This window comes from Trachinotus anak, unplaced genomic scaffold (genome assembly GCF_046630095.1).
Source record: "Trachinotus anak isolate AG129_WGS33_773 ecotype Australia unplaced genomic scaffold, CSIRO_AGI_Tana_v1 ptg000010l, whole genome shotgun sequence".
NCBI lineage: Eukaryota > Metazoa > Chordata > Actinopteri > Carangiformes > Carangidae > Trachinotus > Trachinotus anak.
The window spans coordinates 9,938,546-9,966,191 of record NW_027273861.1 but is presented as its reverse complement, the minus strand read 5'-3'; the positions used below and the strand labels follow the sequence as shown (position 1 = coordinate 9,966,191).

General features: G+C 40.1%; 3 protein-coding genes across 7 annotated transcripts in view; 2 read left to right on the top strand and 1 right to left on the bottom strand.

Annotated features, from left to right (window-relative positions):
- Positions 1-157: 157 nt before the first annotated feature.
- polr2eb (RNA polymerase II, I and III subunit E, b) lies at positions 158-3,569 on the bottom strand. Its single transcript, XM_071487445.1, has 8 exons — positions 3,380-3,569; positions 2,782-2,956; positions 1,801-1,916; positions 1,570-1,650; positions 1,394-1,452; positions 1,196-1,274; positions 434-506; positions 158-317 (listed from the first exon to the last, which is right to left on the bottom strand). The coding sequence occupies exons 1-7, from the start codon at positions 3,434-3,436 to the stop codon at positions 441-443; spliced, it is 633 nt and encodes a 210-aa protein (XP_071343546.1). The 5' UTR covers positions 3,437-3,569; the 3' UTR covers positions 158-317; positions 434-440.
- A 195-nt stretch (positions 3,570-3,764) lies between these two features.
- Positions 3,765-7,962, top strand: gpx4a (glutathione peroxidase 4a). 3 transcript variants are annotated; one of them, XM_071487431.1, is made up of 7 exons: positions 3,765-3,913; positions 5,830-5,924; positions 6,031-6,175; positions 6,539-6,690; positions 6,894-6,918; positions 7,067-7,126; positions 7,590-7,962. In XM_071487431.1, exons 1-7 carry the CDS (start codon positions 3,821-3,823, stop codon positions 7,620-7,622), a joined length of 603 nt encoding a protein of 200 aa, XP_071343532.1. In that variant the 5' UTR covers positions 3,765-3,820; the 3' UTR covers positions 7,623-7,962. The 3 variants fall into 3 exon arrangements, with proteins under 3 accessions (XP_071343532.1, XP_071343534.1, XP_071343533.1); XM_071487433.1 differs by having other exon boundaries at positions 3,775-3,940; XM_071487432.1 differs by lacking the exon at positions 3,765-3,913 and adding an exon at positions 5,286-5,472.
- Positions 7,963-9,084: 1,122 nt separating this feature from the next.
- pip5k1ca (phosphatidylinositol-4-phosphate 5-kinase, type I, gamma a) overlaps positions 9,085-27,646 on the top strand; it is a 49,707-nt gene continuing 31,145 nt past the window's right edge. For 2 of the 3 annotated variants that reach the window (XR_011692450.1, XM_071487429.1), the window contains exon 1: positions 9,085-9,845. Coding sequence is in view for 2 of the 3 variants with exons in the window: in XM_071487429.1 (XP_071343530.1) it covers positions 9,713-9,845 (133 nt within the window). In the remaining variant the exon portion in view is untranslated. The remainder of the gene's footprint in view (positions 9,846-27,646) is intronic. The other variant, XM_071487430.1, reaches the window with a different exon arrangement.

The window sequence follows — 27,646 nt, the reverse complement described above, 5'->3', positions numbered from 1 at the left end:
CAGTCTACAGCACTTGCAGCATGGCTTTCAAATGGAAAAGGAAGGTAGGCATCTAAAACCATTACAACCTGATGTAGATGCTATTGTGAAACTGATGTGTCCTTCTTGGAGTTAAAATCTGTTTTTGCATGTTAAGGGCGACAATACATGAACTGAATCAGGTCAAGGAAGCAATATTTAATTCCATTTTTTAAAATCATTTATTTTACAAAATCCGTAACATCAAGTATTTAAATCTAAACAAAACAAGTCAAAATGAAGGATAATCCGTTGAGTGATGTAACATCTTCGGTTTCCTTCAGTATCCAAAAGAACATCTAGAAAATCAAACATACTTTGTTTTATTTAAAGCAGCTACCCACTCACAGTCCACACACACTTATTATTATTATTTTATCATTTATTACTTTATTTACATATAAATATAACACACCTGTGTGTCACTGGACCAGTCTGTATGTGATGTACCTCCCAGCTGTTTCACTAGGTCTGATGATCTTTACTACCTGGAATAGCATAAGAAAAACAGCAGAAATTTAATCTGGGATCTGGCACAATCCAGACCATTGACTCACTATCAAACAGTAAAATTACTGTACACAAAGTCTGTTCCATGTGTTCTTGTGTTTGCATACTGGCAGACATTTCATGGCTATATCTGCTGTCACAAATTACATGCAAATAATGCAAAAAATAAATAATGTCCATGTGCCTTCAACAAGTAGTTCAGGTTATTATATAAGGTGTTTTATTTTCAGGATTTATGAAGTTATTCATACCAGTGGTAAAAACACTGTATTCACAAACTTATCATCACTACAGCAAAGTCCAATGTGGCAAAATAAGATATAAAAATATGTGTGTGTGTGTGTGTGTGTGTGTGTGTGTGTGTGTGTGTGTGTGTGTGTGTGTGTGTGTGTGTGTGTGTGTGTGTGTGTGTGTGTGTGTGTGTGTGTGAAAAGCAGAATTATGCTTTAAATGTAAAAAATGTTAAATGTTTAAATCATCATGTCTTTTAATTAGTAAGTAGACCCAGAAAGAAAGTTTCAGTGATCACAGGCCTTCACTGAAAAAGCAGCTTATCAAATGACCCACCCAAGATTAAATCCACAACACCACGCAGCCATGTGTGGATGCATATTTAATTATAATAATAATAATAATATCAATTAAAAGCGTCTTCCAGATGTCTTACCTGTCCTCTTTTTAAGCCAAAGTAGCGAGCCACGGGGTCCCCTGCCTGGATCCTTGGCAACTGACTTTCTTTTAATTTACTGAGGTAAAATGTTAAGGAAGGACAACAAATGCATGTTTTCTTGAAGATTATTATAAATTCACTAGATAAAGCTCAATGGTGGTCTTTAGGTAAATCAACTGCAGTTTTATAGGATACTATCTTGCCAGAAGTTCAGTCACTTCCTCTTTTGTCATAACAATGTGCTCTGGAACAAGCTGAAAGACATCAAAGAAATGCATCAAAGACAAAAATGTTTGTCTGAGGCACAGTCTGTAAGATCATTTTGAAATATTAATGGGATAATACAGTGGACTTATTAGTATGTTGCTTACCTCATGCTCTGTGATGTTAATAAGCAGCTCTTGCTGTAGAAACTGCTCCAATATGTATTTGGGTGCCATGTCGACTAATGACTATAAAGAGACATTTCCATTTTAATTCCATATTTTTGCCAGAGAAATTGAAAAAACCATAAGACAGTCACAGCATTATCACACGTGATATGCTCTTTCCTTTTCATCACGGAAATTATGGTGTAAATGTTACCTTCAATTGGTGTTTACCTGTTTGGCTGAGGGAGTCATGCCCATCTGAACAACAATGATGGCTCGCGTGATGTTCTCTTCCTGCATCCTCTGACAGTACATCTTAATCGTTTTGATTCCCACCTTGGGCTCCTCTGAAAAGTGAAGAAAAAAATGACTTCATCTTATCACAAAGATGCATTTGTCATACAAAACAAACACAATGTTAAGGCACAACAGTTTTACTCACAAGGAAAGACAAGGTGTGTACAACTTAATGCAGCACTGGACTGAATCATGATGCATGCTGGACTTAAAACAATGCATGCTGGTTAGAAATTTTGTCCAGCTTTCACCAGTGCTGCAGAACGTCACCATGTCACATGGCATCAATGCGTCACGGGAGCAAGGCAGCTGTAGTTTTCTGAGTCAGGCGTTGCAGTTCTCTGCGGCTTCCCTTGGGCTGCACCGACTGGGAGCCCCCTCTGTGACAGAACTTAAGGCTTCACTACTGGTACAGGATGTGTTCTACGATTTAATGCTAAGAACTTTAGATTCTTATCTGTTTATTTGATCTCCTCCTTCTGGCAGCTCATTCTTTACATATGAACACCAACTATAGTTTTCATTTCCAGCAAGAAAGCTGTAAAAATAGTTTAGCTCAACATTAACCCATCGCCCTTTCCTAAAACATTACTTCTATTTAATTTCATGTGTGCCAAAAGACTGATGTAAACTTGTGTCTGGCCTGAAAATGTTTGTCTGGTCTAAGGGTAACACAAAAAGCTCATAACAACTGTGCATGCCATGAGATCAGCCATTGTTGAGAGCTCACTGATGCAACAGGAGTTTATCCTCCACCCCTGCAGTCACCGGCAGTTTAGGGTGACCATCAAGTCAGTCAAGTCCACAGCGAACGCAGCTGCAGTGTACTGGCCTCATCTTTAGCTCCATGAAGATCTAAGTGTTTTTACATGAAAATGTTAAGTGTTTACTATCTAATATTGGGTGTGAACCTACCAGGAAAGAAAACAAACATCTGGTCGGTGGGGTCATCGTTGTGCGCCACCAGCACAGTGAGGTCTGTGCGTCTGGGGCGACCCTCGCTGGGTTTATCTCCAAACTGGCTCTTGAACTCATCCAGTGTCTGGTCCAACTCGTCCTGTGTTACCAGGTAGCCTCGATCATGGCACAGCTGAGGGAAGGTGGGTGAGGCCATGAAGTCAGCGAGACAAACCATAACAATGTGTTAAAAGCTAACTAGAACAGACTAAAGCTTTCGGGGAACCTCTCACTCCCAGGCTGCAAACCACTTCTAACAGCGACTACAAGGCGATGTGCAGCTTTCCTTTTTCATCGTTTGATTAACGTTTGTATAGCTTCTTAGCCTGAGAGTACTGCTTCCTGAAAAACTCAACTAAAAGTCTCTCTAGCTGTACCTGTACAACCACTTTGGTCTAGGTCGGCACTAGCAACAAACTACCCCACAATGACGATAAAATCAACGAACCCCCCAGTGTCCAACATTACAGAGCGGCATGAGAGAGCGGAACCGCTGTTTAAGTTGAGCTACATGCTAAGACAGGAAGCTAAAACAAAACACTCAAACCTGACGCACCTGCATGATGGTTTTGCGAATCTTCCATAGTCTGTATGTTTCCTCTTCGTCATCCATATTGTCTCAAATGTTCCTCTTCTTTTAAAATTAATCAAAATATATTTATATATATATTTGTTTAATGTATCACTCCGCTCTAGCGAACGACGCGACGCACGTTTTCGTTTACCGACGCAGGCTGATGACGTAAACTGGCTGGTAATGCAAGGGTGGAGTTTGACCAAAAGCAACGGTAATGATAATAATAATAATAAAAATAAATAAATTTTAAAAATGCTAAAAATAATAACAGTTATAATAGTAATAATAATAATAATAATAAGAAGAAGAAGAATAGGAATAACCTAGCAGTGTTGAATTGACCCGCCCTCGACCACCCATCGCTGTTTCACAACAAGCTGCAGGGCGGAGTCTGCAGCTACGATGTCGCTATAGATCAGTATGAATGTGCTCTGCACCCCAACAAAAATGAGACCATTACATGTGTTTTTCATATTTGGGGCTGTGGCCAGCAGCGGAGTACTCCTGGCGATGGTACTGTACTTTGTTTTATCAACAACGGTAACGTAAATCCATACTTGGCATTTGAGGTGCGAGTGCTGCCGTGATTTCCAATTTGCATAACCGCGATGTGTGTAATATGCTATTATCCACCGCAGTTTTTCATTTATAAATTCTGCATTTAAGAATATCTAATATTTTAGGGCCCCATATTCAGCTGGCGACGTTACCGTCTGAATCGATATTTACTGTGTTGGTGTTGCTCCTCCAGGCTTTGCATAACACCTCCCTCTGTTTCCCAATGATGTATTTCATGAACCTTTCTTGCCTGTCAGCCTGTGGGAGCGCGATTATAAACACTGTATACACAGGCAGTGCACTCTAGATTGAACTTGGGTATGACTTCACTGAAGAGTGAGTGAGTGAGGAGAGTAGTACAAAGGTGCATACAAGCAGCACTCTCCCGTCTGGCTGCTGGTGTCAGCTGATAAAAGCTTATCACTCTGACAGACGTCATTTTAAAAGGTTTTATAACACACGACCATGTCAGCATGTTTACTGTTACAGCTGAAACAGCATTAATTCAGTGGGCAAAGTTACTTTAGCTTACCAGCATCCTATAAAAGCAAGTTATAGGTAAAATGTTACTAAAGTAAAAGAAGCAATGCCAAGTCATAAAGTAGAAGTGAAAAACTTAAACTATCAAAGGTGTAGTCAAACATTAGGTGACAAAGATAATAATATGATTTGAATGATGATTACTGATTCATTATTGCAAGTTAATTTTGCTGGTGGAGTAAGTTTTAAGTGAGTTTGTGTACCGTCGGTATTACAATGCATTACTTTGCATGCACATGTATATAGTTAGCTCCCACCACTGAAAACAGTGTTACCAAATATACAATTACCTCCTGCATATAAAGGGGCCTCCTGACTCTGTATAACTGCTCAGCCTTACACAAAAATAAGTTTGTACTGCCTGTAGAAATCATTTCTTCCCTTTCTGACAATAGTACATCTAAAATATCCACTGCTTCCCTTCCCAAAACATACTTATGATTATTTGGTAGAATGAACAAACATCAGCCTGAGACTTAGGGGGTTATGTATGCTGTAAATCATGCCAATTCATTGATGTAACCTTTTGTTTTTCATCCTGGTATTAAGCACATTACATAATGGGTTTATGTATTTCTTCAGACTGTTGCTCTTTGCCCTGGCCACATGGAGCTAAAGCTCCCATGGCCCAATTATTTGCTCTTATGAAGAGTCAACGGTTTTCATGAGTTCATGGTAATGATGTGAACTGTGGACTACAGCACATGTGCATTTCTGATGTGGAGCAGCAGAGAGGGACCTATTGGAGAATCAGAGCCTATCAATTCTGTTAATGATCACCCGCTCCCTTTACATGAGGACGCTGGACACTGAGCTCTGTCAGTAGAGGGACTGTGGTTTAACAGTTAGGGTGTAGCTGATATCACCGAGTGGTGTAGAGATTTGATCGCTCTGCCTTCAGAGGACCTTACTGAAGGGCAGTCATGCGTCTGATAGGGTCCACTGTCCTTTTCTCTGTCCTGCTGCAGGCTATGGTAAGAAAACATGACATTTGGACTGAGACACTGCTTTGTATTTCAGTACCGGAACTTTTTTTCTGGAACTTCAACATTTTTAAATTGAATTCATCAGTGTTATAAGATCTGTCAAACATTTAGAAACTGTGTAATGATTTGGTGCCAGAAGAAATTCAACCCCTTTTGTTTTTAAAGATGAAATGCTTGTTTTTCCTGATTATCTTTTTTAATTGTTTTTGTCATCTAATACTCATGCAGCAGGATAAAAGTATGAATGTTGGCTCATCCATTCTTTCAAACAACACCTGATTGTGCACTTTGGAAGTAAGCTCCCACCACTCAACTCTTTTTGTAACTCTTATTTTTTCTTAACAGTCTGCCCCGACAGAGGACTGGCAGATGGCCACGTCTATTTACGACTTCTCAGCGACAGATATTGATGGCAACGTGGTTTCTCTGGAAAAATACAGGTAAATCTATTCACCATATAGCCTCTCCTTAAATATGCTGAGGTATCCCATCACAAGTCCACCAGCAGCACGAAGACTTTATGGATGTGTATCTTTGTGTTTTCAGGGGGAACGTTGTCATCATCACCAATGTTGCCTCTAAATGAGGTAAAACCCCAGTAAACTACTCTCAGTTTGCTCAGATGCACGCCAGCTATGCTGAGAGAGGTTTACGCATCCTTGCCTTCCCCTCAAACCAGTTTGGGAACCAGGTAAACTAACACCGGAGTGTTTCATTAAAGCAGCATGATAGGGCAGGCCTGAGACTGCACTCTGAAGATTTCATGTAATGTAAATCTGAAACAACAAAGTCAAATTATTGATAGAAATGGAAGAGTTTATTCACAAAAATATTTTATAACCATGATATTTAAGTAACACAATAATACATAGTAATATATAAGTAACATCATACTGTAGTAAATTACGCCGTCAGTACTGGTTTAGTAGTTTTCTTATTTTAGAATGGCACTTGTATAATTTAATATACTGTATAGCTATATGAGACTAAGATCAGCTCCAGTTCTGTGTAGTACTGACCTACTTTGTCATTTCCCACTTGTTTTACTTTGAAGGAGCCTGGCAATGAATCTCAGATCAAACAGTTTGCCCAGTCTTACGACGCTCAGTTCGACATGTTCAGTAAGATTGATGTGAACGGGGCCAATGCTCACCCTCTGTGGAAGTGGTTGAAGGAGCAGCCCAACGGGAAAGGCTTCCTTGGAAAGTAAGTGGCGAACACGTGAAGAGATAAGGGGGCACTTATCTTATTATGAAATAAAAGCTTGTGAGGGCAAGTTTATTAGGTCGCCTATATTTAAACTGTAATGACATGAAACTTTGACACAAACTGGTAAATGTGTTTTCAATGAATGAAAATGTTTACTGTGTGATTATTTTCTAATATATGATTTGCTTTTTTTCCTGCAGTAGCATCAAGTGGAATTTCACTAAGGTAAATATTATCATAATATCAGTTATTCATTTATATTTTATATCTTTAGAGTTAAAACAGCAAACAGTTCATTTTCTGTGCTTGTAATTCTGTACATTAGTAAGCTGTTTGTCTTTGATAACAATTTTCCTTTTTTTTTCCTCTCTAGTTTTTGATCAATAGGGAGGGTCAGGTGGTGAAGAGATACGGACCCCTGGATGATCCCAGTGTATGTACAAATATCTTCCATTACTACAATTGTGTAGTATTTAGAGCTTGACTGTAGTACACTTTGTATATCCATGCGGATGTGTAATCTAAGATAACACCGGGAAGAGATATGTATATATTTTTTTATCTGGCCAGATGTAACATTGTGCACAGATGAAAATTCTGCCATTGTGTTGTAAACATGAATGAGTTAAAGCAAAAAGGATAGATTGAAAAGGTAAATGAATAAAGAAAACGCCAGGATTAAGATTGGACATCCTTTTGGATTTAACATGGAAATTACCTTTCATATAAATTGCCATTACCTCTGGCCCATAACTCAGGAAAACAGTGCAACATCTGTATGTTACTATAGCTGTAACAGCACACACTGTGTGTTGTTTCATCTCTCCAGCTGTTATTAATACACTTTCATTAGGACATGTAGTAGATTCCAACTTCTACTCTTGCTTTCTTTCCAGGTGGTGGAGCAGGATCTTCCCCGATACCTTTAAACCCCTTACGGATGACTGATACTAGCTGATACTCTAGTACCCATAGATACCCATCTTGTCTTTCCATCGTCCTCACCCCCCCCTTTCTCTGTCTCTCTAAGCATCAGTGTATATAGTTTGGCTCCACCCCAGACCAGTGATGGTCTGCTCACAAACCCGCTTGGCGGACAGGGCAGACCTGATGAAAATGGCGTGCAAACCTCCTGGGAGGATTACCAATCTTATATTCATTAGTTTCTTTGGAGAAAAGGAGAGAGGATCCCTTAATCCATCATTTATACTTGTAGTAGAATAATGTGTGGCATTATTTTCTTAATAAACTAAGATTTTGTCCAAATTATATTTTGTCTGTAATGTTTATTGTCTGTCAAGTGTGTGTATATATATATATATATATATATATATATACATATATATATATATATATATAGGCGTTGCTTATAGTTGATGTTCATGTGCACAATGATCTTTTATTTTGTATAATGGAAATGGTTAAAAGTGACTCAAAATCTATTTCTGTCAAACTGAAAAATGAAAGTGTGTGTGTGTGTGAGTCAGGAAATCCTTAACAAGTGAGTGCTAGAGCTTGAAATGAAACTGGGATTTGTCCTTCTGGGTAAAAAAATGTCTAGTATCAACATTCTTATCTACTGGACATTGGATTCATAGTACAGCAACTCAATACTTAGATGACAGGCACAGTTATGATTTGTAGCTATCATGTTACCCGTGGGGAGGAGAACATTGTCACATGTCTAGTGTAGAGATGGATGTGGACACAATAATTAATCCCTGACACTATCCCATGCAAACTGTAATTGCATATACAGTACTCTCAATAGAAAACTCACAAAACATTGATTTTGCAGTAGCCTAGATCAGTGGTTCCCAACCTGGGGTTGGGATCTAACAAGGAGTCATGGGATTGCCAGATGAGGAAAAGGATGAGTAATAGAAACAATATTATATTATACAAAAATATTAATTTCACATTAATTTTCACATCTTGTGAAAATCTGTAGAATTTCACAAGAAAGAACCCTTATCAAGTTATACCAGTATAAATTAAAAGACTCATGCAGAGAAATAATCTACAAATACAGATGCCTAGTGATAATCCCATCATAGATTATGATTAAATGCACACCGGGTTTTTTGCTTTGTGTTCACAAGGATGATGTGAGGTTTTGGTCAAACTGCTGTTGTATTACACCAACTTTTATGCAGATGAATATTGCCTTGGTTCTTGGTCATATGGCCTTCAAACATTGTCAGCAAACAAACCAATATTAACAGTGTTAGCAGCACTTTAATTAAGGGAAAATTAAATCCAAAGGTAAGCATCCAATATAATCTAAGTGGATATGATAATGTTAAGGATGCTGAGGTTTGGTACCAATGGTGGTTAGTGAGGGGTAGGCCTGTCTGCTTGGGCACCAGTGGTAAGTAAAGTAAGTAAAGATCAGAATATCAAAGGTGGTATGGCAGCTTCTTAATATAACCTATTGAATTCATTACATAATACTGTTACTTTGATATGGTTTTCAGATCTGAAAGCAGCAACATGTGATTTTATAGCGCAAATGCAACACAACATGGCCTTTATTCTACCTTAATTCTCCTGTTGTTTGAAGCAGAAATACAGCAGAAGTTGTGAAAAGGGTACAGATTCACCACAAGGAGATGTAGCTGTAACACGTCCCCTCCGACTCCATCAGTTCAGGCTGACCTCTGCGTGTGATTCACAGCATCCAAGCGGACAGGCTGAGCTTTGGGCTGCGGTTCCCTCGGCCTCCTGCAGAGGGAGCCGCAGCGTCCAGCAGCACAAAACCAGGCAGCAGCAGCGCTGGAGCAGCAGCAAGTGCGGTGCGGTCGAGCTGAGAGGAGCGGAGAGGAGCGGGCTCCGTGCCGCCGTTGTGAGGAAGCATCGCACAGATGAAGGGACCTTCGCGGATAACTATCGCATATTCCTCCGTTTGATTACTGTTGCATATCAATCAACACGTCCCTCCTTCATCCCAGCGGGGAAAGCGCCGTCGCCGTGGGTCTTTTATTCGGAGGGCTTGCCTGTTTTTCCTCCGGGAGGCTGAATGGAAGCAGCAGCCGAGGGAGCGGTCGGGCTGTCGGAGGCCAGGGACGGGAGCCCGCTATCCGGGGCCGCAGCATCCGATGATGCGGACACGGTCGTTGGAGTTAGCTACGGGATGGACGCCGCGGACATGGGTACGTTGTCGCCATCACATAAACATTTACGTCTTGCGGTGAATTTCATCATCCTCATATCCATTTCCATATGAATGTCTGGAGCTACCGCTGTGACCAAAAGTCCCGACTCATCTCTGCTAGCAAGGAACGGGTAAGCTAGGCTAGTAGCTAACTTAGCTGGACTGATGAGGGCAGCAGGTGAAGTTAGGTACTATAGCTACTGTATGTGTTACTGTGCAATATACATATTCTACATTCGTGTAGGCACAGTCGTGACTAGTCAGTGACACAACAAACTGAGGAGGAGGTGAACTGCCAGATGTTAGAAAGACAAATATGAAGCATGGAAGAGGTGTAAATAATAACTGGCTTTCCATATAGGAACAGCCAGGGGTGTAGCTAGGACTTCTACCCACCTCCTCCACAGGAGGATGATTCCTCTAGGTGCCCCTCCTCTGTAATAACAATATGTACATTTTAAGGCATCGTGACTATCACCACCTGTCACCCACAGGCTGTAGAAAATCACCATATATTTCTTGCAGAAACCATTAAAGCTTCAATTTGGGCTTTCAATTTGGCACCATCTTGGAAGTTACTGGAGCCAGAAAATCCAACATTTGGCAAGGGGGAGGACTGATGAAAAAACTAGCCGGCCACTATGGCTGACTGTGACAGGCTGAGACTCCTGGCACACACAGATTCATTTTTCATTTTATTTCAAGGGTGTTTTTTTTTAAACGGATGCTTAATGGACATGCATTAGAAGATGTGAAGTAGACCTTTTTCTCAGCAGACATTTTGACTTGTCACAGAGGGACAATAACATTAATTATGGCTGGGTTTTTATTCCAGAGTCTCAGTAAGCCATGGCAGTGGGCCAGCATGAACGATACCGGGACCCTGAAACTGAAGCAGCTAAATGAATTTCATTCATCATTCATTTTATAATCTACACCTGAACTTCTCCCACTGTGGCATGTCAAAATGTCCTCTGTGAAACAGACACGTTAGTAATTGAGGTCATGGCTAAAATTAGAGCCTTTCCTGAACAATTAAAGTTAGCTGCCCGTGTGTTAACGCAGGGATTACTTATTTTTAACAGTGTCCCCCTTTACAGTTTTGCGCATTGAGTGAATAACTGTTGGCTGCTTTGTCGCTGCTGCATTGTGGCTGATTGTGTCATAATATCACAGGCTGAATTTATTGTGCCTGTATCAGTGATGAGACAGGTGTGCTAGATTGTGGACTACTTTGTTTTAAAATCTGTTTTTCCCAGGAGGACGGAGCAGTGAATGCAAGCATTTAACATTCTTTAGTTATTTTGTGTTTGATTATGTCAAGATCTCAGAGAAGTGAAGTTAGATTAAACAATTATACTTGTTTTATGAATAAAGGAGGAGCAAATGATGCTCTTTTCCTACATAGAAAGAAGGTTGTTATAAACATGGTGTAGAGACTGTAAAGTAGAGGTATACTCATACATATAGATCACCACCATGCTCCATTAATTATTTAAAATTCGACTGCACAAATCTCTATCTGCAGAATCTGTAAAATAGGCCTTATGTCAATCCTTGAAACACAAGTTCATCTTTATTCTGATGGCCAGTTGAAGCTGGCTTTAAATGAGATTTTGTCATATCCAGCCTGCTTTGACAGACTCCTCCTTTACAGGTTTTCATCAGCTCTTAATTTGGAAAGCAACAGAAATTTTGATTTGAATGCGTTTAACACTGATTTTGGACTAACAGCACTATCAAGAGACTGTTAAAAACAAGTCGTAGTAATAATAGATGAGCATCATAATAAAAGACTGCATCATCAGCATAGAAATTTTTGCTACCATGTAAATGGAACAGCATTATTTCATATAGCTTAGTGGTGACTTTAAAGTATACTAATGGATGTGACTATGTCTGTAAATGCATGTATGTGTTTCCGTAGATTGATTGACTCAGTCATGCCGCATTCACTGTCCCTCACAATTTGGGGGTTTTCACCGTCCCTGGTGGGAATAGTGCTGATGTTGACACGAGCTCACTACCTTCACAAAGAACAGACAAATGAGTCAAAGGACTGTCTGGTGAAGGCTGCTCGTCGAGCTTAGCTCTATCAGAGGATAAAAAAGCGGATGCTTTTGGCTGCAGATGCCTTTTTTTCTAGCATGTTTCGTGGCGCGTGCCTCATGCACCTGGGGTGATTTCACAAGTGTGTGCCTGCTCAGTCTGTGCAGACACTTAACATGCAATGGAAAACACAGGCTTTACTGGAGAGAGAGCGAGATTGCATGTGCAGATATTCAGTGTTGAACAGATTAATTTTTGAGTACCTCTGCTAAATGTATTCAGGTTGATGGTTTACTGACAGTTCATTCACCTGTCTGTGTAGTATTTTGACTTACTTGACAATGGCTGTAAGAGCATTAAAATATAATGTTTGTAAAAGCAACAGAGGAGCAATGCTTCATAGATATGTGTTATTACCCAATGTAACCTTGGGATTATTCATCTCTGAATCTGCTAATGCTGTGGGTTGAGTTGGTTTTAAGTATTACTGAGGCAAGACATATTTAAATTATGCCCATCATTCATGTGGTGCTGCCATGATTGCATTTTATGATTGCTAAAGAAATCCCATTAAAGAAAAAGCCAGTCTAGTCGATACCTCGTTAATCTGTTTCTAAAGAGACCTGCTGTGTCACTAAGTAAAATAGACAGAAAATCACACATTTTCTAAGACAACCCAACAGTCACTGGATATGCACACTTTAATCCATTATTCTATAAAGTTTAAGGTCCAAACAGCTGCTATGAAGAAAACAGTATTCATGTGCTGCAGCAGAGTAAATAAACAGGCTACTGCTGTAGACCTGTGTGATTTCACTCATTAACATTAGTCAGCAGCACGTTGCTTGGAATATATTCCTGACCAAAGCGATATATTACTTAGATATATTTTAAAATATATCACTAAAAGCTAATGAGAATCAACCCACCTTTTATCTCAGTTTTAATCAGGGAATAGATGTTATCACATTCTTAATGCCATAATGTTATCAAAGATCAAAGATACCAACAACAATGAATGTGCAATCGTGTCAACTCTCTGCTAGTGATACTATCAGACACTGCACTGCTCTCTCATAGTTTCTATCACTATTTGACTTAATTAGTCTTACTTTGTACCATTTGTTGGATGATTGTATCAGAATATATGCTACAATTTTGAAGGTGAACCTATTTTTAAGTTGTCAATCTTATTCTTTTTATTGCTGTTTTGTGTGTCCTCTGATACAGAGCTTTTGTAGGTTAAGATGGTTTGTCTGATAAGCCGTGCAACAGGGAGGGGTAGGTGTGGATCACACCATGACTCCTGTGCAACATCTGTCAGTGAAGGATCTTAAAGAGATAGTCACTAAAGGCTGTTCAACTGAAAAGTGTTTAAGCCAGGGATTGTGTTCATTTCTATGACAGTGTAATGACAATGTAGCATTGGCGCAGGTCAATAGGAATGAGTGCAAATGTCAGCTGCAAGAGTCCATCTTGATTCCTTTTGGCTCCTGGAGATGCTAGATGTTCACGCAACATGTTAAAGGGCTCAACAGAGGGCTTGGTTAACGTCAGAGCCTGCGTATGTGTAATTGCAGACTGCAGCCTCTAGCTCAGCTGCTCTGAATGTATGAATACAACGTGTGGGTGTCACAGCTGGCTGTTAAATAGCTGTCTGAGCATTTAGTCCCATTCAAAGCTCCTCATCCATGCAGTTGTAATTTGTCCCTTTAGTCTCTTTGTCCCTGTAAACTCGACAGCATCTATCTCACTTATCTTCTGCCCTCACTCATACTCATCCTTTCTCACCATCCACTGTGGCTGCAAGTCTTTTTTTTTTTTAAACTTCCTCTCTTCGTCTTACTCTCCTCTTACTTGCCAAGTGAGATACAACTCATCTACCTCCTCCTCTGTGAGTGATTCCCTCGGCTCAGCCACTCATTTGTCACCATCCATCAGTCCTCCCCCTCTCTGTTTTTCTCTGTTCTCCGCTTTAGGCATGGCCTGTCACAACTGCTGACGGAAGCACAAAGGGTGGCTGCCTCCTGTGGAATTTATCATCCATCTGTTTCCTCCATAGTACTCCTTCTCTGTCTCTCTCTCTCTCTCTCTCTCTCTCTCTCTCTCTCTCTCTCTCAGATCAGTTTGTATCATGGTGGCCAGTTCACTGAGCTTGTATAGGAGACATTTTGCCAAATTGTTTGATGTCATTTTATTTAACATAGATGATGACGCAGTTCAGTTGCGTCATACGTGCTGCCGATTTTCTCAGCAAATGGAGGATGTGTGCCACCGTAGCTATTTTAAACAGACACCACAGCGCGGCCAGAGTGTTGTGTTTGCTGCTGTCTTTCCTTGTGCTTGGCCAGGTTTTTTTTCTTTTTCTGAGTGATACATGCTGGGAAGATCAGAGAGAGGAGAGAGTAAACAGAGGAGATGGAGACAGAGACAGAGAGGAGAGACACTTTTTGAATTTGCTGTTGTAAAAGACTATATGTGTCCCACTGAAAGAGGCTCTGGCTCAGTTTTACACTTGCATGAATGAACTGTCATCACAGGAGGAATAAAGCAAGGACCTGCTGTTTTCAATTAGGAGAGTTACTGAGCCCACTGTGCAGGCCATTATTATTTCATAAACAGCACCTGGAGTCAGACAGGAGCACAACGCTGTCAAACTTATCCGAATCACCCTCATAGAATTAGCGGAGATTACTTTCAACGAAGAAAACATTTGAGTGGTGCCTGCTCGGGGCTTCAGTAATTACACCCATTCTGGTACAGAGGAAATTAGAAGCAAGGTTAGATAGTGCCCTGGTATCAGCAGTGAAGCTGGATGATGATTGCAGAACTAGCACTGGTACCTTGAGGCTACTGTGATCACACTGGTGCTGTGCACAGCAGTGTGTTTGCATGTTGTCCCTGTGTCCATGTTGGTTTGTGCTGTGTTTCCCTCCATAGTCCAAAAGCATCATTTTAGGTGAAGTGATTGGTTCTGTGTGTCGGCCCTGTATTAGACTGATGACCTGAACAGTGTGTGCTGTGCCTCTCACCCAGTGGATGCTGAGATGAACTCCCAATAAGCTCTTTGAAGATTTATTAAAATGATTAACTGCTAATAACCAACAACTAATTCTTGCTTTTTTGTTTTACAGTGGTTAAAGCTCATATTACTCTTCATCCACTAAGCCTTTGGCCTTGCGTTCCTTTTTTTCTGCAAAACATTTGAATATTAAAGATATGCATATTCAGAGTTGAGACAATAGAGCTGAGGTGATTAGTAGATTAATTAGTTAGTCGATTGACAGAAACAAAAATTAGCAATAAGTCACTTTTGAAGCAAAAATAACTGCTTCTATACTACTCCTTCCAGCTTCTCAAATGTGAAGATTTTCTGCTTTTATCACTTTTCTTCTGTAGCAAATTCAATACCCTAAGGTTTAACATTTGAAGATGTCCCTTTGTGTTCATGGAAATTGTAATGGGCAGTATTCACCAATTTCAGATACTTTATAGGCCAAATAAAGACACCTGTGGACGAAATAATTCATGGATTAATCAGTAATGATAATAGTTAGTTGCAGTAAGATAGACCAGATATCATTGAATTTTATGTCTTTGTTTTTTTTTTGTTGTTGCTTTGATCTCAGGCTAGTTGTTAATTAGAAGTTGCCATTGCCTCATTAATTGTTTGCTTACTTTCAGTTATTTCTAATTCGATATCAGGGTCAGTGAATAGTTGAGTTGTAGACTGCAGTTGTAAAAAGCAAAGCTGCATGGACTTGATCTTTAAATTCTCACAGTAGTTCAGAATGAAATAGTTAATCTGTGAGTTATTTACAGTCTGAGTCTGCTCAAAGTGAATGACAAGCAAGGCCTTGCACAGTGGAGGACAGAGATGCTGGAGGGCTTATGTAAATTTAATGGGGTCTGAGCAGTGTGAAAATGTATTCATTCATTAAACAGTGCTAGCCTGGTTGGCAAATTCAGTCTCCCTGACCCTGGTGTAAGCAACACTCTCTTCATCTCTCATGTGATGGTGAATTTGCTGTTGATCCAGAGAGCAGAGTACACTTAAGTAATCAAGCCTGCACTTTCTGGTGTGTATCATTTGAAGTCGCTGCCTGGCCTGTAGTGAAGATTTTGTCTTAGCTGCAGTATCTGTGTTGGATTTACTGCCCTGGTTGGTTAGATTTGTGTCTCTGGCCATGATTTACAGAGCTTTTTGTGGCTTGTGTCTGACGTGCTCTGTACCTACTGTAGTGACGTGCATTATATTTATTAAATAAGCATAGTGATGTGGAAACATACCTCACCTGTCATCTGAGGCAGAGCTCACATATAACCAGTACTTCTCCCCTTAATGTATATACATTTAAGAAAGAGTCGTGCAATTGATGAGAGGAGATATAGTCAGTGTTTGTGATGATTGGTGGATTTTCTGCCATCAGCTTCACACATCTTGCTCAGAAATCTTTCTGCTGTAGAGTTAGGAGGCAGATTTGCAAAGCCATGTTAAGGTAAGGCTGTGGAGGAGAATATAGTTTGTTCGGTTCATTCTGCTCACCTTCTACAGACCTTTCCATAATTCAGAATTATAGTATTTTTTTAAATAATGTGTAATTATTTAAGAATCTTTAATAAATGTTCTTAGTCAGCCTTGGTAAATTTTAAAATTACTGCTGATAATTAATGACCAATTATTATACTTATTTTATATTTTTTATTATTTTTTAGCTTGCTTATCTAGTTTCAAGGTTTCAACCATATAATTGTGTTTTTTAAGATTCTTCCTCATAATCTAATCATATTCACATTGTAAACACAAACTGAAACATAGGCACGGTGCAAATTTTCCTGTCCACTTTCATGTCCACAGGTCTCTCCTCTCGCTCTCTGTGCACAGATGCCCTTTTGTTTCCTCCATATTTCAACATTTTGTGGCAGCCCAGTAAAGAGGACTCATTTTCTATACAGTATCAAGCCAGATCAGCAGCTGCAGGCTGTGTTTGCTGCATTGTATTTCACACAAGGCCAAGGCTGCTGTCTGCCTGTCAGGTTTTTCCTGCAGGTATTCATCTGGGCCCACAGTGGCTCTGGAGAGGATTTCTCTTTGAAACCACAGGTAGTGTATAAGACAGTCACTGTGCATAAGACAAAGAGGCAGCTTTCTGTAGGTAGAATGGTAAGTGATAGCATACACCTTGCTGATTAACTGACTAGCTGACTAACTGTATGCCTGAGGCTGCTACACAACAGTGGTGCCATATCATATGCACTCCACGTATTCATTTAGACAGCAGCCTGCAGAGCTGGTCTGTGTGGTGCAGCGTGGGTCTAAGGGGCACAAATACAGTGTAACAGAGAATTTGGACAATGGCAGGAGAAAACTAGGAAGACTGAGATGCAGGTTAAGTTAAAGCAATGTAATTCCACATTACTGTTTTTGTTATTGATGAATATAAACACTCATTGTGACACAGTGTGACACGTGTAAGAAAAACATCTCTCTCTCTCTCTCTGCGTTGCCTTCCTGAGTGAGAGTTTCAGCTCTGTAGCGTCATTAAACCTTCAGGTGTGTATGTGGATTTTTCTGTGCAGGTATGAGGTTGATGGGAGTAGCTGTGACTTGCACTGTTGTGTAACTGTGTTCCTTCTGTAGTTAGAGCAGATTACCCTCTACTGAGTCACCACCACCGGCAGAAGATGCTGCTCTCAGCAATAACACAGCAGTACACAGGAGTCAGGCTGATCGCCACCCTGTTTATTATTATTATTACTAACTCCACTCCCATGACTCCCGCTCCTCTCCTCTCCTCTCCTCTCCTCTCCTCTCCTCTCCTCTCCTCTCCTCTCCTCTCATCTCCTCTCCTCTCATCTCCTCTCCTCTCCTCTCCTCTCCTCTTCTCTCCTCCTCAGGCCATAAAAGGACCTTTTTCCCTTGCCTGACAGCTTTCACTGTATTTTGAGGATCAGCAAGGATCACTAAGCTCAGTCCTGATCTGGGAGCTCAGTAATGAAAAACATACTGAAATTGCATAAGAGTTTGAGCACTTGTGTATTTGTGTGTGTGTGTGCGTGTGTGTGTCATTTTGCCAGGAGGGCTGAGCTGTTTTTAGCTTTGCCCAGAGAACAGGGTGCTGCTATTCAACCCTGCCAGTCTCTCCAGGAGCAGAAAAACCACCCAGAGGGAGTATAGGACTCTCACACACTCCTGACATATTCATTTAATGATATTAATACAACATTCCCACTGGCTAGTGTCAAGGAGAAAATGTTAACTAAAACCCATTAATATAGAAATATTAATTTATTGGTGTGGTGTTTAGCTCAGTGGGTGGAGCACCCGCCCCATGTGTTGAGGCTATAGTCCTCACTGCAGACGGCCACGGTTTGAATCCCGCTCCGAGCGGCCCTATCCTGCATGTCATTCCCCCTCTCTCTGCCTCCCCATTTCCTGTCTCTCTCAACTGCCCTATCAATAAAGGCATAAAAGGCCAAAAAAAAATAATTAAAAAAAGAAATATTAATTTATTAATCACTGCAACTCTTCTCTTGTGTGATGTACCGGCTCAGCCCACATGTTGAGTCACACTGTCACACAGGCTCGACATTCCCATAAACACACACGTAGATGTCTGCATCTCTGAAAGTGAGTAGTTGCTGTTTTATTGACTTGTGGAGGTGCAAATACAATCTACTATCACTATGGTGTTCATAATATTCTGTCAGGACTTGGCCAAGCAGCCGTACTCTTCTTCAGTAAAGTCACCTCTCTCTGCATCTCCTTACTTTCAATCTCCATTTTAAAGTCTGCCGAGCTTTCAGGCCTCTCCAAGGAAAAATTACACTTTCATACCCACCTGTTCCAGTAGTCTGATGAAATGAGGATGTAACCCTCGCGGGCTCCTCTGAACGTTGGCAAGAATTAGACTGGTGTGATTAGCTGCAGTCAGTATTTGCCAAACCAGTCATTTCATGAACTTCTCATTGTCAGTTTGAATGTTAAATAAATGGATTTGGACAGTGAAGGCCGGCAGTAGATGCAGAATACTGACATGTGTGGCATTTAATGGATGTTTCCATTTTGATCAACCTTTCACCAGCAGAGAAATGTGGAAAACTTGACTGTTCAGATAACAGAAGACATTCTTGTAATTGTCAGTGAGGGTCTGTGAAAAACCGATTATTTTTTAAAGCAGTTCCATGAAACACAACAGAGACAGTATGTTACAGGCAGCCAGCAAACCAGAAAAACAGACAGACGGTCACTTGACTTCCACCTGTCCTTGCATTGGCGCCATCTTATCCTGATAATCCAGACAGTTCGTCTAGTAGCCCAGTGGGGTTGGGATTAGGGTAGTAAAGTAATAGTGACCATGACCTGGCTAGCTTTGCATTTGGACTGCTGTCTGTCTGTGAGACCTCAGAAGAATCAGATTTTGTCTGGGTAAACCACAGTCAAGCCAGGCCAGCTGGAGATGTGGGAGAGTGTGTGTCTGTTGTGTTTCCTGCTCTGAAACAGTGAAAAACTGACCTGAAAATTATAGGTGTTGGTCTGTTTTGGAATGTAATGTGCTGTTTTACAGCTCAGCAAGTTTGTTGTCTTAAGAAAATCACTGGTGCTTGCTCTGTTTTTAACTGCTTAAGTGGAATGGAAAAAACACTCATCACAGTATTTTCTAATGCTGAGTTTTTCTCTTGGAAAAGGCTCTATTCAACTTGTCTGCAAAGGCAGACCAGCATATAAAATTATTGATTGTATATCTTAGGTTTTTCTGTGTCTCAGTACTGCAACAGTACTGTAACTGTTACAGTACTGTTGCAGTACTGTAACTGTTACAGTGGTAAGTAGTAGCTAATAATTATTTTCATTGTAAGTAAGCTTCATCTATTGTTTTTTTACATGAGTAATGATTTAGTGACAGCTCAAAGTTACACAGGAGAAAAATAGAAATCTTAAGATTGTCTTCTGGGCTCAGTGTAGAATGACACATGTATGAAGGACAGAAAGCAACCAGATCTTTGTAGTGATGAAGTTGTAACAAGCAGCAAAGGGCCTCGGGCCAGAGACGAACCCGGGTCGCTGCAGTAAGGACTAAGCCTAAGTGGTCTACCAGGTGAGCCACCGGGCTGCCCAAAGCAACTACCAACATTAATCAATTAAAAAAATAGCAATCTTTTAATTACAGCAATCAATTGATTAAACAAGAATTGTGATAATTTAGTTTAGTTTCTAATTTTTGTTTCTCCAGTATGAAGATTTGCTGCTTTTCTTTGTTTTACATCATTGTAAACATAATATGTTGTATTTCAGACAGTCGGTCAGACAAAAGAAAATAACTTGAAAATGACAATGTGTTTAATGACTTTTCGTGGGACAAACAATTGATCTATATATTTATTGAGAAAATAATGGGCAGATTAATGGATAAAAGAAATTATTGTGACTTGTAGCTCAGTAGTATTTCTCACAAAGGCTCCTTTAGTAAATAAATGTTCTTATATTTAGACCCAGCAGCTTCAGACAGAGTCTGTCTATTACTCATCATCTAGCTTCAAACTAAATGTCTTAAAGGGAGGTTTTTCTGATCCAGCTGAGGGCAGGAAGCTTTTTATTAAGCCTGCTTGCTTCCCTGATGCTATTGATCATAATGGATGACTTGGCATCGTGAAAAGCTGTCCTCTCCAGACCCCTGCTCCCTCCACACACTCACTGTATTATACAAAGTGTGTGACATGCACTGACAGCAGAGGACAGAGTGGCTTTCCCCTTCTGTGCACACTGCTTTGTTCAGTAAATCACAGGAAGGCTGCGGGGAAGTGTGTTGAAGGGAGAAGCTTGTGTGCCCATACCACCATGCTGCTTTAAGTCGCGCTAACATATTCAGAGCTGGGTTCATCCATACTTCCACACTACTTCTGTAAGTAGCTAGCTTTACTGATTATGTGTATTTCTCTGCCTGTGGCTGCCTCTGTGTGTGTTTACATGCAGAAGAAGTACAGATAAGCTTTAAGGATATTATTCTGCCAAAGTGCTGTAATTGCGAGGAACGTTTAAGCCTCTTTGAAAAAGCTCAGCATTAGGAGGTTGATGACTCTTTAATTATAACTGTCACCATCCAAGTAACTCTGCACCGATGGTCAGCTCAGAGGAATCATTGATATAGTTAGATGCACACACAGATATCCACACCTGCAAACCAGTAGAAAGAAACACTGACTATGTTTACATGTACATTAGTACCAGGGTTTTAAAGTATCCTGTTAATGTAACATCATGTCCTGGTTGCAGAAACACAGAGAAGCGTGTTTGCTGATTGGGTTGGGCTGGATTACTCCGATAGAAGCAGGATACTGTGACATTCATGTGTTTCTGATCACTGTCTGTTGCCTGCACAGGTGTATCTTTGATACAAGTCATATTAGGAATGGTCAGAAAAACAAAAAAAATATGATTTTAAAGGAACAATTTCACATTTTGAGAAATAGACTTTGCTTTCTTGCATTTTATAACTTCTGTGTTTAGTCTGTATGTAAAGAGAGCTGAGAAACGACAGCTTGTGGTTTAGATGTGCTGGTAGAATTTGGTTACTTCACACAGAGCCAGGCTGTTTCCTTGCTGTTTTCAGTCTTTATGCTAAGCTAAGCTTATCATTTCCTGGCTCTAGCTTCATATTTACAGCACAGATATGAAAGTGGTATTTATGTTATTATCCAACTCTTGCCAGTAAAGTGAATAAGGGAAAAAGTTGAACCTTAAAACAATGTAAACACACAATGATTAAAGGTTGAAGTGAACGTATCACTTGTTGCTTTTCATTTACTGGTGAAAATATAAGACGATAATTGACCAGCAGACAAAGGTCAAAGGCAACAAAAAAACTAAGTGGGGTCCTTTTTAACTGTTGTCAGGAAGCTGTGGGGATGTCGAAGTGTCCAAAAATTGCCCTGCACAGCCAACAGAGAGTTATCAGAAGCCTGGAGATCTTTATATGTGTGTACCACGTAAACATCATGTGCTGAAAATTATTAAAGACATGAAGAGACTAATAACACTAGTGTAAATCCAAACATACTCTATTAGGACTTTTCACTGCCTCCACTTTTGGCCAGATACAGAGGATGAGGACCACACTGGCTGACTGGTGCGTTCATGGAAAAATACACACCCCTCTGGCTACTGAGATCAAGGGCTCAGAGGTGGAATGGCCTGATGACACTGATTTAGGATCAGTTTTCCTTGCCTCAGTCTACACAGCCACCATCACTGTTGCATAACCCCACTCAGCGGAGTGAACTCGGCTTAGGTTGACCATAAATTAACATATTCTAAAAAAAGGAGGTCCTCGAGGCGGCTCTGTCTGTCTGAACGTCTGCATCCTGAACATGAGAGAACAAATGACTCTCTCCTCTAACTCTCACACTGTTACACACAGAGATAATATTACAATCCCACACCACTGTTCACCGGGCAAAGTACTGACATAAAAGCTGACTGTATTTTACTCCACTTTGAATCGAGTAGGTTTTTAAAATTTGACAGTGTTATGGATTTTGGCTTTCTGTGGATCAGGTCAGGCACACTTTGACACAATAATCAAACGCTGCTTTGTTGTGGCCTGAAAAATGAACACCCAATCGATAGCCGGAGCAATACCACTTAGCCTCTGCTGTGATAACAAACAATCATCTCAGAGACGGCCTCTTACTTAGCTCATCCTCTGGGAGTCCCAGTATTGATCCCACTTGGGTCAGACATCGCAGTCAGTAACACACATCAGTGCTGCCTATGTTGACATTTAGGTGACACACACAAGTCATTGTTTATTTAAGATTTATTTTGTTGCTGAGATGCTGAGATAGAAGAAACGTTATGAGTTCAGCATCAGACTTCAGTCCTACTCACCAAGCTAACCAGCTAGCCTTGATCCGGCCACACCTTCTCGTCACTTTCCTATACTAAATGACTGTAACGTCCAGTCTGCCCTGACGAAGTAGTGCTGCTCAGAGGATATGTTATAACCTCTTACATTGTAAAGGCAACAATAGCTGAAGCTCTTGGTAAGCGTGCATCACCACCACCAGAAACCACGTCTAGTGTAAGAGAAAAGTAAAAGTAAATTGAAATTAAATTGAATAATTTGATACGTCATATGAGGCTTGTTTTGCATTTATGCTCATAATAATAAGTAGGCTAATTGTAGCTGTCTGTATGTTTTTGCATGTGTACATTGTATCAAATGTTGCTGTGTGGCTGTGCTAATATCCCATTTAACAGCAGTGTGAGAGGATATGTGGATGGCAGCATCTGTCTGTTGATCCAGGCACACATGCCTTACTCACAAAAATGCTGGTTGACCTCAAATGGGGCACCATGGAAACAAGAGAGAGGAATAGTGTGTGTGTGTGTGTGTGTGTGTGTGTGTGTGTGTGTGTGTGTGTGTGTGTGTGTGTGTGTGTGTGTGTGAGACGATATGAACATGGAGGTCAGAGCAGATATTTCTTAAATATTTACATTATTCTGGCAGAGTCCAGGTCATAAAAAGTAATACTGGTTATTGCAACAGCTCAGCGTCTCAGTAGTTCTTATATTAATGTAATATATTAATAAAAGAATCTGAAAAGTAAATCATGCAGAATTGGGGCACAGATCAAGAGAAGTAGAGTATCCTACCATGAGTTGTCTAGTCAGTCATATGTTTTTTCAGGAGCAGACCTCTGGGGATCTGCATTATCCTGCACATTGTAAAGCAAGTTTAAACAAGAATTTGCTTTAAGTGTGTCACATGTCTTTCCATATGACTCTGTTAGTTTTACAGACACCTTAGTTTGTGCTGAAGAGCTTATAGGGGCATAGGTGTTTATAAAAAAGTGTTTCATGTCTACATGGGCAGTGTTCAGTGAGGATTTATCACACTTCATCAAGTGTTTTATCAGAGTTTGAATGAAGTGGACTTCATGGAAACACTGAGTTTACACGTCGCAGATTACTGAAAGGGCTAATCCACTATGTAACCCCGTAACATAGTGAAGAGTACTCTCTGTTTTAGGTTTGTAATGACGGTATTCAGTGATCTGATCAGCTGTGTGATAACTTGCTTTAGAGCATATAGGTAGACCTTTTAACAAGCAGCCAGTCAGCCATTAAAAGACTGTGCCATGCAGCCTTTAAATATTGTTCAAACCTGCATAACTTTATTTTAAATACCAGTGAGATTCTAGTGGAAAGTTTACAAAATCTGTCAGACTGAATTTGGGAAAACATGAATAGAATTATGCACAAGTCATCCTTAATATTTGTATTTGATGGAATGGATTTTAAAACTCTGAATATTTTTCTCAGTGTAAACAGTGTAAAACCATAAAGCTACGATGAAGAAAAGGAAGAACTAGCTGATTCACAATTGTGATACTTTTAGAGTGAGTGGGATGAAGTGATTGATGAAGAGGAAAACTGGAGGAGTGAAAAAAGAGGTTCAATACTGTTTCTTTGTCACTTTTGTTGTGACACACAACAATGTAGACAAATGTAAAAACTCATGTAAAAATGTGATAAACCTTCTAGATATAAGCGATGTGTACTTAAAGGCTCATGTTACTTTACACATTTAAGACGCAGTCTCATGCAGTGAGTTAAACAGATTTTAAACTGGAAAAAAAAAAATCACACACACAAAAGAGCGCTGGTGTTGGATTGGTATTGGACATAACTTTAAATATCAGAGGAAGGAGGTAGGAGCAGAGAAGAGGATACAAGTAAACCTTTCATATATATTCCACTGTCCACACTGTAGCTTAGTGGGATAATTTTTTGCATATTTCTGTGACTGACTGACTGACTCACTGACTGACTAAGTCATATTTCCACCATTGGTCAGCTGAATGCCACGTGAGTTGGGGTTTCCTCATTGGCTGTTATTCTTTCAAAATGAAGTGCCACAAACAGTTTCTATTAGGGTGCTGTTTACAGCCTGCAGTGTTTTAGTCGCTAGATTTAGAGACTTTTTTTCTAAAAGCACCTAGCAACAAATCTAGCACCAACCAGCTGACACCAGGCAGAATGCAAATATCACGTGATTATGTTGTTTACAGCAGTTCCACCGTTTTCAACTACGTCCTCAGTTTCACACACTGATCATGTGTTCACAAGTTCTTATCATGCGTCCTTTACTGTTTTGGTCCTAAAGCATTTGTATTACAACCTGCCTTCTTGATTTTGTGTTTCATGTTCCAAAAACCTGTTTGAACACGTGTATGAAATCCCCAACCATTTTTAATCTCAAGTGTTAACATTGTGGTGTCCTTGTTAATGCACTGTACTGAAGCTCTTTAAGCAAATACACAAGGCCTGTTATAATTCCATGGTCTGGCAGCAGCATGTATGGACAGTCTTATGTGAACTGGCAGCAACGAGAGATTAAACTATGACAGATTCCTAATAAAAAGGGTCAAATGTGGGTTGAACATGTGATCATATCCTGCATCAAACACAAGGTTTGTGTGTGAAAATTATATAAATAAGTCTGTGTCTCGCTTCACCTCCCATGACTATCACCAGCCAGTAATGGACCTCTCCCTTAAGGATTGTAAGAGTGGGCCATTAAACCAACACATAGCAGTATGGCTAGGCAACCGTCTGAGCCAAAGGCTATTTATTTGGATGTGTCTATTTGTTGTTCCATCCCCTGAGGAACCCTACAGACTACTGCTCCAGCATAATGGTGGAGTAGAATCAGTTTTTCCTCATGTCCTCACTCTGCAGCCTCTTATCGTTGAGAGGGATGAAATTACTTGGGTTCTTGCTGAAGGTAAATGGTAAATTAACACTGATAACATGTTATCACAGAAGACTCCTGTACTTATGGGTAGAGGTATAGTTCAGAAAAGTATATAGTTTTCACACAGTTTTTACACAAAAATCATCATGACATACGGCCAAAACATTAATTGACGAATATAATTATTTAATACGCTGGTTTAATACATTGCTTTCCTTGGATTTAAGCAGTTATAATACCCTTATTTCCATGAATATGATAATAGTCATGGGTTGAGTTTAGTTATCACAGATGTGCTGACCTGTAGGGCATTCAGTACCTCAGCATACTCCCTGTATTTCTGTCCCATCATGCCCCTATCATAACTTCTTCTGGACTTCCTCTGTTCACTGTACTGTACTCTCATCATCTTTATGTCTCTCAGTTTCTGTTATCACTCTAGTGTTATAGGATTATAGGAATAGCTGCAGGGCATCCTAGTTTTGTCATTTGCACTCTCATTCAGTGCTTGTAATCATAATGTAATTACATTCCAGTGAGGCATTGATGTGAATTAAACAGCTAAAATTTAAATGTAGTTTTGCATGGCTCTTCATCTCCCCTCTTACCAGACCCGTGTCTGTCCTGCCGTAATTGAATTTATTCGTAAATAATCAAAATGTTCTGGTGGTTCTGTAATATCAGGGTTATTATCCATCTTGAGCTAATTAAACTAGCCCAACTTTTTACCTCAGGTGTGATCACGTGATCACATCATATGAGACATGAAGTTGGAAGAATTGACAGCTGATGCCAAGTAAAATAATGTTTTGGAAAGACTCAGGATGGTTTAAAGATGTTTCTAGAAGCAAAAAGCCTCATACAGACAGGCGACAAAGGAAGAACCTGAAATATGAGTGGAGAAACAGAATGATAATGCCTCCAATCCATATGGCACAAGGGGTCAGTGAATGGTTTGATGAGTATGAAAGTGATGTAATTTATATGCTATGGCCTTCACAGTAACCAGATCTCAGTCCAACAAAACGCAGATGGGAGGTTTCAGACTAACTGTCCGTCATCAAAAGACCAAAGGAAGAATGGTGTTCATCCCTCCAGTAGATCTCAGGGATTTGTGGAATCAAGGATAAGGAGCACTGCGGCTGTTCTGTCAGCATGTGGTGCCCCGACACCTAACTAAGACACTTTTATAGTGTTTTTTTTTCCTTCAATTTTTAATTTATCTACATGTACTTCACAGTCAGACTGCTAATTAATGCACAGCACAAACAGACACTAATCAATTACAGTCTTTTACAGTAGGTCTGTCCATGGCTGGTTAATACCTTGCATAGATGCCAAAGACCTGAGTCTGCAATGTTGCATTTTCATATAAAAGTCAAATGTATTGTAAATATTAGAATAAAAAATAATAGTGACAGCATTATGAGGTTGTTATTATTGAAGGTTATTATTGTCAGTATTAAGACAATATAAAGATTATGTAGTTGTTTTGGAGCTTTGGAACCAAATAGAAAGGCGTCCGTCTAATTATACTGTGTGGGTACAAATTGAGTGACACAGTGAAACTGTGAGACAGGTAGGGAGGGTTGGAGCACATGCTTTGACACACACAGTCACACTCACACATGCTCAGTATACGCACAGACACTCACAGTGCTTTAAAGCCTCTAGTGTCAGCTAGCAGTCACACACTCACACCCCCACTCACATACCTACGCATGCACACACACTCTGAGGGCTGTCTTAACAGGTGCAGACATGCGGAAAGGAAGAGAAGACATGTGCATGCACACATAGGTAATAGGAATTTAGAAATGACAGAAGAGACACTGAAGAACCACACTTAGTCGCCATTCTCACACTTGGACCTACATGGTAAAGTAAAAGACACAGTAAAAAGCAGGAGAACGTCCTCTAATTATCTGCATTTCATCGCAAACAGTCTTTTTTTCTGAAATTTGACTTCCTGGATGTTCCAGCTTGGAGG